The sequence below is a fragment of the Callospermophilus lateralis genome, chromosome 2 (genome assembly GCF_048772815.1).
Source record: "Callospermophilus lateralis isolate mCalLat2 chromosome 2, mCalLat2.hap1, whole genome shotgun sequence".
Classification (NCBI taxonomy): Eukaryota; Metazoa; Chordata; class Mammalia; order Rodentia; family Sciuridae; genus Callospermophilus; species Callospermophilus lateralis.
The window spans coordinates 155,034,380-155,046,434 of record NC_135306.1 but is presented as its reverse complement, the minus strand read 5'-3'; the positions used below and the strand labels follow the sequence as shown (position 1 = coordinate 155,046,434).

At 47.7% G+C, this 12,055-nt stretch overlaps 1 protein-coding gene across 1 annotated transcript; it reads right to left on the bottom strand.

Annotated features, from left to right (window-relative positions):
- Positions 1-76: 76 nt before the first annotated feature.
- Smpd1 (sphingomyelin phosphodiesterase 1) lies at positions 77-4,355 on the bottom strand. The gene is made up of 6 exons (XM_076844148.2): positions 3,794-4,355; positions 2,558-3,330; positions 1,635-1,806; positions 1,340-1,416; positions 990-1,135; positions 77-839 (listed from the first exon to the last, which is right to left on the bottom strand). Exons 1-6 carry the CDS (start codon positions 4,097-4,099, stop codon positions 430-432), a joined length of 1,884 nt encoding a protein of 627 aa, XP_076700263.1. The 5' UTR covers positions 4,100-4,355; the 3' UTR covers positions 77-429.
- Between the last annotated feature and the right edge of the window lie 7,700 nt (positions 4,356-12,055).

Here is a 12,055-nt window from a genome sequence, read left to right as displayed (position 1 = left end):
CAATCTTGTTCTCAAGTTCCTCTTGTCCTGACTGCTTGGAAAGAAGAAATTGGAGCAGCCATAGAGGAGCCTGGAGTCCAAGTCTCTTTTATCTTTATTTTAACAGCTTGGCAGGATCAGGTAGCAGCAGTGGTGCAGGGTTCCTGGCCTGGCATGACAGCTACTGTATGGCTGCCCACGGCATTGAGGCCTCAGCTTCATGGCCATGAAAGGACAGCAGTCTGGATCCTGGGCATAGGCGGAGCAGCCAAACCCTCTCCCAAATCCAGCTAAACCAGCTCTAGGAAAGAAGGTCTTGTTTCCCAGTATATGTGGGGCCTGAGGATGGGCTCTTCCCTGGCATGTTCCTGCCAGGTTGAATCACAGCAGCACTCAGGTTTTTGCTCCTTTCGTAAGACATGAACATTCCTGACTATGGGTCCTGTGGCCCTAGCAGAACAAGGGCCTTGGCCATAAGGTCTGGCCACCTGGGAGGCTCCCATTCGGCACCAGGTGGCGGCACAGAGCAGGGCTGTCAGCTCTGGCAGAGAGCTGGGCACACAGAGTAGCGAGGCGGCAGGGTGCACCACAGGGCTCCGAGGGCGGGTGGCCCTTATGATAGAGAAACCAGAAGGTCTGGAAGAGTCGCATGTCATCCCGCATGCGGTATACTAGGTTGTGCCAGGCAGCCGGCAGCGCGTTGGGCAGCCCATAGGTTTCTCTAGCCTTGTAGAGGAGCTGCCATTGTGGTTTGGCTCCTGGTGCGTTTGCCTGCGTCAGGTTCAGGATGTAGGTCTCGTGGTCCAGGACCACATGAGAGCTCCCGGTGTAGTTTCCATCTATTAGATAGACACGGTAACCTGCAAGGAAGGAGGGCTGACTGAATGGAAAAGAAGCAAAGGCAAGTCCAGGGAGGACCACACATCCTTCCCCTTGCCAGCCTTGGCTCCCATCCCCTTCACCTGTCCCACCAACACCGTGATAAGGAGGCTCCCCCCTGCATCACTCACCAGGATTAAGGCTGATGTAGGTGGTGGCACTGGGTGCCAGGAAGGCTACGGCCAGTGGCCGGCTCAGAGTCTCTTCATCATAGAAGACCTCAAACTCATCTACATGAGTATGGCCAAAGAACTGACCAGCCAGGGTGTTCTCATACCTGGCCAGAAGACAAAAATTATATTCAAAAGTGTCTGGAGTGGGGGAGGAAGAGCTAGGGATTTAGGATGCTCTTTCACAAGCTTCTTCAGAGGTAGCCTCCCCACCAACCCATGGAACAGCAGAGAAGCTGAGATGTTCAAGGGAATTTTAATCTTTAGACTCTTCAACCCCCACCATCCTATTCCCACCCACTTCTTCCTACCTGGCTACAATCCGGTAATAATTCCAGCTCCAGCTCTTCAGGCAGTGCCCTGGGGGAATGTGACCAATAATATGCACCTGGGGGAGAGAGAAGGGTGGTTATCAGGGACTCAGGCAACCCTAGCCAGGGGGTATAGAAGAAAGGGCTTTCCAGAGTGACCATGAACTGAACCCCCAGGAAGCAGGTTGACAACACCAGAAAATCAGCCCATAGATGCTCTAGTTTGACAGGAGCTTGCTTCTCCCCCAACCCTCAGCTGTACCTACTCCACAAGATTCCCACCATTGTCCCTCACTTTGTCTCCTCGATCCTCAGCAGCCTGAAGTTCCCCCACCAGCCACTGGAGCTGTCCAGCGGGGTCTGTGGAGTTGATCAAGAGCCAGAAGTTCTCACGGGAACAAAAATTCATATTGAGAGAGATGAGGCGGAGGCCTGGGCGTGGGGAAAGGGCATAGAACCCCCCAATTCTGAAACAAAGTGAACAAGATGGTCAACACTTGTTCATAATCCTATCCTGCATGTCCAGTCTTGTGCTAGGCAGAGGCACACATGAGGTCATCCCCACACTGGAGGAGTTTGCATAATACCTGAAGTCTAAACTGCACTAATTGTAGGACTCTTATGAGAAAAGAATGGCTCAGAGAGTTGGGAGCACCAGGAGCATGGGGCAAGAGATAAAGGTGAGTTAGAGTGGGAAAAGGCCATTCTGTCAGAAGATGACCTGAGCCTAGGAAAATTGGGAAAAGTTAGGGATGTTAACGAGGAGGGGAGATAATTTTAGAGGGCCAACACAGCCAGACATGGTGTACATGTCTGTAATCTCACTGACTCAGGAGACTGGGGAAATAAGATCACAAGATCAAGGCCAGCCTCAGCAACTTAGTGTGTCCCTAAGTAATAGGCAACTTAGTGAGACTCTGTCTCAAAATAAAAAACAAAAAGGACTGGAAATACAGCGCAGTGGTTAAATGACCCTGGGTTCAATCCCTAGTAAAGTAAAAAAAAAAAAAAAAGTCAACATGAATCCAGGCTAGGGCGTGGAGAGGCTGTGCTTCTAGCTTTTTGAAAGAGATAAGGGTAGAAAGTGAAGGTGGAGTCAGATTAGGGAGGAGCAGTGAAGAGCCCTGAGCAGTCAGAGATAATGCCCCAAGTTTCCTTCTCCCTTCACTCTCAGCCATCTTTCTTTTCCCTTCTTGACTTTAAATGAACCTGAAGTACCTGAGGGTATGAAGGGCTTCAGCAGGCAGCCAGGGCTCCCAGGCCTTGGCCATTGCCTCATAGAGCCAGCGGGAAGATTGGTTGCCCTCTATGAAGGGGGGAGGAAAGCCATTGACGGGTGTGCTCTCGTGGTTGCCCACAGCAGGGTACACTGGAACTGGTCCCAAGAACTTCCTCACGAGGTCTGTGATGGTGGTCAGAGCTCGCAGCTGGTCCCGACGAGACTGTTGCCAGACATCATGGGCAGGGATGTCTCCTGTCCAGTACACCATATCAAAAGGCCCAGCAGGGCCCAGCCCACTTAACAGGCTCTCCAGGGTTCGCAGGGGCAGGTCACACTTGCTGTACTCTCCCCAGTATCCAGCACCTGGCTGGGAGGTGGGTGGCAGGCCAGAGCCCCGTCGGCAGCACAGAGGATCTGCACAGTTAGGATCTGTGCCTTCCAAATAGTCATGATCCCAATGCAGGTCAGTGAGGAAGAGGACCCGACTGACAGGGGCACCTGGGGCCGGAGGGCTGGGCGGCTTAGGGGGTGGCTTCGGCACAGCTGGCAAAGAGATGTTCCAAGATGAGAAGATATCCCAACGTCCACAGGTAGAGCCCAGGAGTAAGCCACAGGCCTCAGATGGACTCAGTACTGAGCGTGTCCACACCTCCACCATATCATCCTCAAAAAGCTGGACAGCTGACTGGCACACAGTGGGTGGTGCTATGTTCAGCATCTTGCACAGTTTGATGGCCACTGAGCCCACCCGTGCCACATTGGGCTCTTTCTGTGATGCAAGGAACCAACAGTGAGAAGTCAGAGATGGGCCAGGGGAACCAGTTCAACCAGACCACAAACCTGTGGGCCTCTATATCCAAACTGGATCTGGGCTGGACTCAGTGCCACATGATGAAGAGACCTCAGTGCCTCCTACATCATGCCCCTGTGTCCCAGGAAGTAACAGGCTATTACTTCCCCTTCAGCTCAGTGACCAGCAACATTTCAGGCCTATGCTTGACTGGCAGGCTTTCTCAGGCAATGTCTCCACTCTTTCCTTTACAAAGGTTACAATGGGGTAGCAATGGCAAGTAGGCATGGATATCCCCAAAAGGAAGCCAAGTCAGTAAAGGCATTATAGAAGCCAAGCTAACAGAGATGCATTCAGACCTGAGGGCACCTCATCAGTCCTAGCCACCACCCTCAGAACTCCCCCTTGACCGGCTCCACCATAGTTTCTTTTCAGTGCTCACCTTCAGCCCGAAGTTGATGGCGGTGAATAGGCCTTTGCAGACTGGGCAGGTGAGATTTCTCCACCCAAAGGCATCCCGGAGCCGGGGAACTATGCCATGGAATCTGGTAGGATGGTCTTGAGCAGGAAGAGGGTGAGCTCTGGCAGGGACCCAAAGAACCATGGGGTCGAACAGAACCAGCACCAGCGCCAGGCTCAGGACCATCCACGGGAGTCCCAGACCGGGGGCTCCTGAGGTCCTCTCCAGTGCCTGCTTCCAGCAGAACCCGGGATGGCCCCAGCGGGTTGACACTCCATGGCGGGGCATAGCCGGGCTTCCCACACAAGGCTTGTTCGCCCTTCAGGCCCCTACCGGCCTAGGGCCAAGCCCCCGGTGGCGCTGGGGGCACCCGATTACCCTTCGCTGTGGTCGGCTGACTGCTCAGCAGCTTGCCAAGCAGCAGCTCCACCCCTTCCTGTTCCTCCCGTGCCCAGCAGCTGATCCTGCGGTGGCGGGTGGTCCTGTCAACGCTGCAGAGGCGGGGCGGGTGAGGCGTGCCAGGGACCGCCCCGGTCCCGCCCCCCCAGCCCCCGCCCTCCACCGCCCCGACCCGAACCGCGCCGGCCTCTGGGACGGGCGGACGCTCTCTGAGGTTAACTGGGGCACCGCCTTGTTGTCACCGTCGCAGGAGGCCGCCTGCGCTCTCGCCGATCTAGTGAGGCTGGCGGAAGCCCTTCGGAGGCTCCCAGGAACCTCCACGCTCGAATCCGCATTCAGATTCCCGAAATAGCTGTCCGGCTGACCCCGGCGTCCAACTCCCAAACGCCGAGCGATCCTCCCACTGAGTGTGTTGCCCTAGCTCGGAGGCCCCGCCCCTCGATTTCCTACCTCCAGCTCCTGGCAGCTGCAGGGTTGAGTCACCTTCACTGAGAAACTTTGAATTACATTTGATTAGCATTCTCCAGATGGAAGGAACCCTAAACACACGCGGGACATATTTGCTTTTTTTCATAGATGAGAAAAGTAAGGCTCAGGGATGGTGAAGTAAATAAGAAACAGGAGACCACACAGCTACCAAGGCCAGGAACATGAACTAGACCCTGGGTCTCCCACTACCCATTTATGGAGTTCTTTATGAATGCCATACACTAATAGAGGCATTTTAAAATTACTAACCTTCAATTCTCACAATCCTACCAAGTAATTACAAAAAGATCATTAGTCCCATTCTACACATAGGAAAACTGAGGCACAGGGAAGTTAAGTGGCAGAGCAGCAATTAAAAACCAATCTGTTTGACTCCTAGAAAACTTCTCCAAGATCCACAGAACTAGCAAGTCCTTTCCTCCCTCCCTCCTTCCTTCCTTCCTTCTTTCCTTTCTTTCTTTCTTTTTTTTTTTTTTTTTTCTTTTTGGCACTGGGGATTGAACCCGGGGCCCTTTACCACTGAGCTACATCACTAGTATTTTTTATTTTGAGACAGGGTCTGCCTAAGTTGTGTAGAGCCTCAAACTTATGATCCTCTGGTCTCAGTCTTCCAAGTCACCAGGATTACAGGCTGCACCATGGGGCCTGGCAGAACTAGCAAGTCCTATTTGTTACAGGGCTGGGGCCTTTCAGGAAACTGGCTTGTGAAAAATTTCCCTTCCTTCACCCTGATTCTTGTAATCAAATCAGAAAGGTTTCAGATTAGCTCATAGTAACAGGCATACATTTGTTAGATGGAGAGAATGGATCCTCTCAGAGAAGAAGGACAGCTGGATTTAGTGGTGCTCACCTGCAATCCCAGCAGCTCCAAGTGATTGCAAGTTCAAGGCCAGCTACAGCAATGTAGTGAAGCCCTGAGCAACTTGGTGAGACCCTGTCTCAAAATACCTAATAAAAAGGGCAGGGAATGTGGCTCAATTTTTAAGTGCCCCTAAGTTCAATTCCCCAGTACCAAAGGAAAAAACCAAACAACAACAACAGAATAAATAAATAAATAAATAAATGAGAGAGAGAGAGAGAGAGAGAGAGAGAGGGCTTTATGTACACCAAGCAAACAATTTACCACTGAATCACAAACACAGCCCTACCCTCCAGTTTGTGTGTGTGTGTGTGTGTGTGTGTGTGTGTGAGAGAGAGAGAGAGAGAGAGAGAGACCGACTCAGAGTGTCCGATCCAGGTTCACCTCTTGATATTTGACTGACAGCATAATGACATCAGTCTTTCAAGTCCCCACTGCCATGACAAGCTGGGATTTGCTCTGTGTTAATGCTACAGAAAGCTCAGTCCTTGTCACCGATGCCAATTAAATAACAAAGACAAGGGTGGGGTTTTTTTTAGTACTGGGAATTGAACCCAGAAGCACTTAACTACTGAGCCACATCCCCAGCCCTTTTTATCTTTTATATTTGAAACAGGGTATTATAACAGTGGTCCACTTTGCTTTGAATATAACCCTTGCTGCTCTGCCACTGCAACTGATTTTTAAAATGGACATGTTTCTTTCTCTTCTTCTCTCCCTGCTCCTCCCTAATCTCTCCCCCTCCCTCATCTTGGGGAAAACAGGATTACCTTTCTTCCCTATCCTAGGCAGATTTATCTGTCCCTGAGTACACACCCACCATAGGAAAAAGGTAATCCAGACTTTAGGGATAGCACCAGAAGATGTCAGAAATGACTATCTCCCAAATTAACAATTGAAATACAGCTCCAGGTAGAGAATACCTGGAAAGTAGCCTTGGCATCACCTCTTTAAAAGCCCCCTGTTCCTGCCAGATGGGCAGAATCACAGCCTCTGGAAGTCCCCTGTGTTTCGAAAGCTTGGTCCTTGTACCTGATGCTAATCCAATAACAAGGACACAGTATTGAGAAAAAGGAAAAAGAAGGCTTATTGCTTTGCTAGCAGAGGAGAAGCACTGGGGACTCTTGTCCCAGAGGCTGTGCTTCATCGGGGTGAACAGGGTTTTGTTTTGTTTTGTTTTGTTTTAAGATTCGAAGGCTACATTCCACATGTCCTCTGTTGGAAGTTGTATTTTGCTTGTTATTTGGGGATGAGAAACCAGCCTCTATCTCAGAGCAAAGCCTGTCCAAGGAAGGGGGAGTGACCCTTGTCCTTGGAAATACCCACAGAGCACTCCTAGGCATATACCCACCCTGCTGAGTTGTTTATTTACAAATAACAGGAGAGCTCTGTGGCGGCAGATGTCCCTGACTCAGTCAGGGTAGGTGAGGACCCATAGCAACCCCCTAGCAACCACCAATCAGCAAAAGACCGGGAAAATAACTGGGATGCCAGATGACCCTCCCAGTAGTTTATGGTGGTTGATAACATGTTGGGAAACCATGTAGTTTAGCACGTACACCCCTCGTGGCTCAAACCAATCAGTTCAAAGGAATCCCCCTCTTGTACTAACCAATCACCCCTACCCAACTTGTTCCCGCCAGTGAATGTGCTAATCATGTTTTAGAGTTGTTTTATGATTGTCCCGCGGTGTGTGATGATTTCTAAGAGATGCTATGATGTATGTGAAGTCCCTGTCTTCCCCAAAGAGTGTATAAAACTGCTGCAAACCCTCGGCTTGGGGCCTCTCAGCGTCACCAGTTGCTGTGTGCGTGCGGAGGACAGAGCTAGCTTGCAATAAACGCCTCTTTGCTGCTTACATGGATCTTGGTCTCTGATGGTCTTTTGGGGGTCCTGAATTTGAGCATAATAGGGAGATAGTCATTTCTTAGATCTTCTGATGCCAAAGTCTGAACTACTTCATTCCTGTGGTGAATGTGTGCTCAAGGACAGATAACTCTGCCTAGGATGAGAAAGAAAGGTAATCCTGTTTACCTGCAAGACAGGGGAGGGAGAGGAAGAGAAAGAAATATGTCTGTTTTAAAGTAGTGGCAGCCAGGTGCCCTGGCACACACCTGTAATCACTGCAGCTTTGGAGGCTGAGATAGGAGGATCTCGAGTTCAAAGCCAGCCTCAGCAAAAAGCAAGGTGCTAAGCAATTCAGTAAAACCCTGTCTCTAAGTAAAATACAAAATAGGGTTGGGGATGTGGCTCAGTGGTAGAGTGCCCCTGAGTTCAATCTCCAGTACCAGAAGAATAATCTTAATAATACCATCATCATCATCATCATCATTCTTCTTCTTCCTCCTCTTCCTCCTTCTTCTTCTTCTTTCCTGCTGCCAAAGATTGAACCCAGGTGTGTTTTACCACTGAGATACCTCCCAGCTCTTTTTATTTTTTATTTTGAGACAGTCTCCCTAAGTTCCTTAGGGCCTTGCTTAAGTTGCTGAGGCTGGACTAGAACTTGCAACCCTTTTGCTTCAGTCTCCTGAGTCCCAGGGATTACAGGTGTGTGCCAATCATGCCTGGCAGACGAGATGTTCTTAAAGCTTCCTTTAGCCAACTAAGAATAATTTCTGAAAAACTGAGGACTGCCACAAATTTCCTCTTCTGGGAGGCTTCTAACTCCCAGGAGAGAGATCAAGAATAAAATTAACTGTAAATACCCTCTCCAGGGGAGTTTTATGGCCCAAAGAAGACAGAAAGACCACTGATACTGATACTTTACTTCACACACTTTCTTGTCTCCCCTTTATTTCTCTTAAAGACCTGTTGTGTTTCCTACAGAAACCTATTTTCTTCCCTCTTCCTCCCTCCCTTTCCCCCCTCTTTTTCCCTCCCTCTCTGCTAAGCCTTTCTCCCCTTTACCTTTCCCCTACTAAGTGAGACTTGTAAGCCTCTAACTTTAACCATTTAATGAGCCAGCTACTTCTTTTGTTGATTCCCTGTGCATACAAATAAACCCCTTTCTCTTGTTAATCTATCTTTTGTCGCTCTAATTCACAAGCCTTAAGCACTGAACAGAAGAGGGTGGAGAAAAAGTTTTTCCTTCCTCACAGCTACTTCTTTGTCATAACTGTATGACTGGATTTATAATGGCTCTTTGGGGATTAAAATTTTGGCAAAAGAAAATGGAGGGAGAAGGGATGTTGTGCACAAAGTACAAGGCATTTAAGTGCATGGTATATTTGCTCTGAAACGTAATATCCCTTTTCTGGTTTCCCTGCCAGTGATTTCAAGTAGTCTCATTTCTCCTTAACTGGTACTGCTCTGAATTTCTGTCCCTCATTGTGTAGAAGGACATTGATGAACCAGTGTTGCAAATTCTACCTGTTGCCCAACACCTTGGTAACATAATTCTTCTTTTCCCCCCTAGTAACATTTTTTTTCTTCCTCTTCCTCCTCCTCTTCCTCCTCCTCCACCACTACTATTTCTTTTAGTAACATATTTCTTGACCACTCCCTTCTATCCCATTTTCCTAGTCCTCTTTTACACAGTGTTCTCACAGTCTATCCTTGCTTTGATGGAACCTTTAATAATTGTATGCCACATGCTCTTATTCTTCTGGGTAGGGGATCAAAAATTCTTCCTTTGATCTGAACGGCATAATTCTCTAGTAATCATATACAGATGCAGCTGGCACAGGCCTGTAATTACAGCTATTTAGGAGTTTGAGGCAGGAGGATGCAAGTTCAAGGCCAGCTTCAGCAACTTAGCAAGACCCTATCTCAAAAATAAAAATATAAAAAGGTGTTAGAAATACTAAAGTGCCACAAGAAATCAAACACGTGCTCAGAAGTGGGTGGGCAAGGCAGACTTTACTTCTGCCAGAAGGGCATGCGACTGAACCTGGCTAGCAAGCGCACCTGGGAAGGCCCTCCTGCTTTTATTCCTAATGCAGCGCTAAATACTATGTTCTGAAAATGGACCTCTAAACTTTCTATTTCTCACTAAGGGCTGTAGCTCAGGAGTAGAGGACTCCTGGGTTCAGTCGTCAGCACCAAATAAAGAAAAGAAAAATTGCCCTTGGGATGAATACCTATGGAAGGAAAAGAAAGGGATGTGAAAATCAAAAGAAAATTATGATGAAAGCAACATTGAAAGAGCTTTTCAAAAATGGAGTCAGATGGCCATTAAAGAAGCAGAAGTTATATATGTTTTCAGCAGCTGCCTAGAAATGTGAACTTTGGTGACCTCCATCCTTTTGAAGGCAGGTAACTGAAAGACCAAAACAACTGGACAATTACATTGTGCACAGAGACTCAAGATGCCTATCAAGATGGTAACTGAATTCTTGTTTCATGGATGTTCCATTCTTTTATACATTTTTTTTTGGGGGGGGGTACTGGGGATTGAACTCTCAGGGGCACTCAACCACTGAGCCTCATCCCCAGCCCTATTTTGTATTTATTTTAGAGACAGGGACTCACTGAGTTGCTAAGTTGAGTTGCCATTGCTGAGGTTGGCTTTGAACTCGTGATCCTCCTGTCTCAACCTCAGGAGCTACTGGGATTACAGGTGTGCACCACCACACCCATCCTGTTTATACAGTCTTTATCTTCTATTTCTTCACAACCTAGAACAGCGCATATAATTTCCACTTTTCGTTCCTTCTTTGGAACCCTTATTCAGAGCTCTCTGAACCTGTGTCTCTTGAATTGCAATTCCCAAGACCCCAAATAATGTATCTTTTTACTTTGGCAGCTTTTTTTTTTTTCTCCTTTTTCTTTGTGTGTATGTGTGTGCACACGTGTGTGTATGTGTGTGTTACTTAGGATTCAACCTAGGGACACTTTACTAAGTTACATCTCCAGTTCCTTCTAATTTTTTTATTTTGAGATAGTGTTACTAAAGTGCTGAGGCTATCCTTGAACTTGTGATCTTCCTGCCTCAACCTCCTGAGTTGTTGGTTGCTGGGATTACTGGTGTTTGCCATTGCACCCAGCCTTGTTTTTTTTTTTTTTTTTTTTTTTTTTTGTTGTTGTTGTTTGTTTTGGTACCAGAGATGAACCCAGGAGCACTTAACTACTGAGCCACATTCCCAGCCCTTTTTTTTTTTTTTCTTTTGAAGCAGGATCTCTTGCTTCGTTACTCAAGGCTGTGCTAAATTGCTAGGGATGGCTTTGAACTTGCTATCCTCCTGCCTCAGCCTCCTGAGCCACTGAGATTACAGGTTTGTACCACCACGCCTGGTCCAACCTTCTTTTGAAACTTATGAGTTTGGATTGATTGATAGAAGCTGAATTGGGTACAAAGACAATTGGGTAGAGGAATATATTCTGTGTGGCTGTCTCACAAAAGCCTCACTGGACCCTAGCAGAATTCTGAAGGTGAGATGACCCTTCTGAGTTCTAAAATGGAGTGAGAGGGCTAGTTGCCCTTCAGAGGGGAAATCTCTGAAGGGGTTGATAGCAGAAAACTTTCACTTGCAAGAAGATCCAAGTGGCAAATCACGTGTCCATCACAGTCTTCCACTTGTGCCACTTGGATTCCCTTAAGTAAGCTCTCCAAGTACTTTCTCTAGCATACTAATAAGTCTCTTTTCATGGAGGAAACAGAAAAGACAGTGAAAAGAATTAGAGCTTATTGCAGTTGATCTCAGTACAGCAACAGATATTCACCATTTCCTTCTTCTATCCATTCTAGATTTTCTTCACTCTTGGCCAGCATCTCTGCTGATTTCAATGGCTTGCTTACCTGATGGTGTGACCCAGATTTTTCCCCCTGGGAGGTCTGAGCTGCTGGTATCCATGCCCTTCTCAAGTCATGTTTTTGTTGTTTTGTTGTGTTTTGGCAGTACTGGGAACTGAACCGAGGGGCGCTTTATCACTGAGTAACATCCCCCCAAATTTTTAATTTTTTATATTTTACTTTTTTTTTTTTTTTTTATTTTGAGAGAGAGTGGGAACTTTGGGCTTCATTAAGTTGCTGGGCTGGCCTCCAACTTCTGATCTTCCTGCCTCAGCCTCCCTAGTAGCCAAGACTACAGGCAAGTGTTGGTTGTCCTACCTGTCTTTTTACCATCAAAATAAGGCAGGAGAATAACAGAGGGCACCCGAGTGTGCCAGTGGGATGCCAAATACATTTCCCCATGTCTCCTTTATGTAACAGCTGGGCTTCCTCCTCTTGACAATCAGAATTCACTGGACAGTTAAGATGGTGATGCTTTTTCTTGTAGCTGGCTTCTTTACATAAGAAGCTCAAAGTTCCTAGGCAGCAGTCATAACCTCTTTCCCTGCTGGTCATATTCCTCCTCTAGAAACCAGATCATCTAAGCCTGCATAACTTTAGAGTTGCAGCGGGAGGAGGCCCAGGTTCGATAATATCATTCCACTCCCAGGAATGATAATAGGAGGACCATTTCTACTTTACCTACTTGATTTTGGACTCATACACTCTATCTGTTAGGAACACAACACAGGGTGCTGGTATAGAGCATATTCTGCATGCTGTAAGA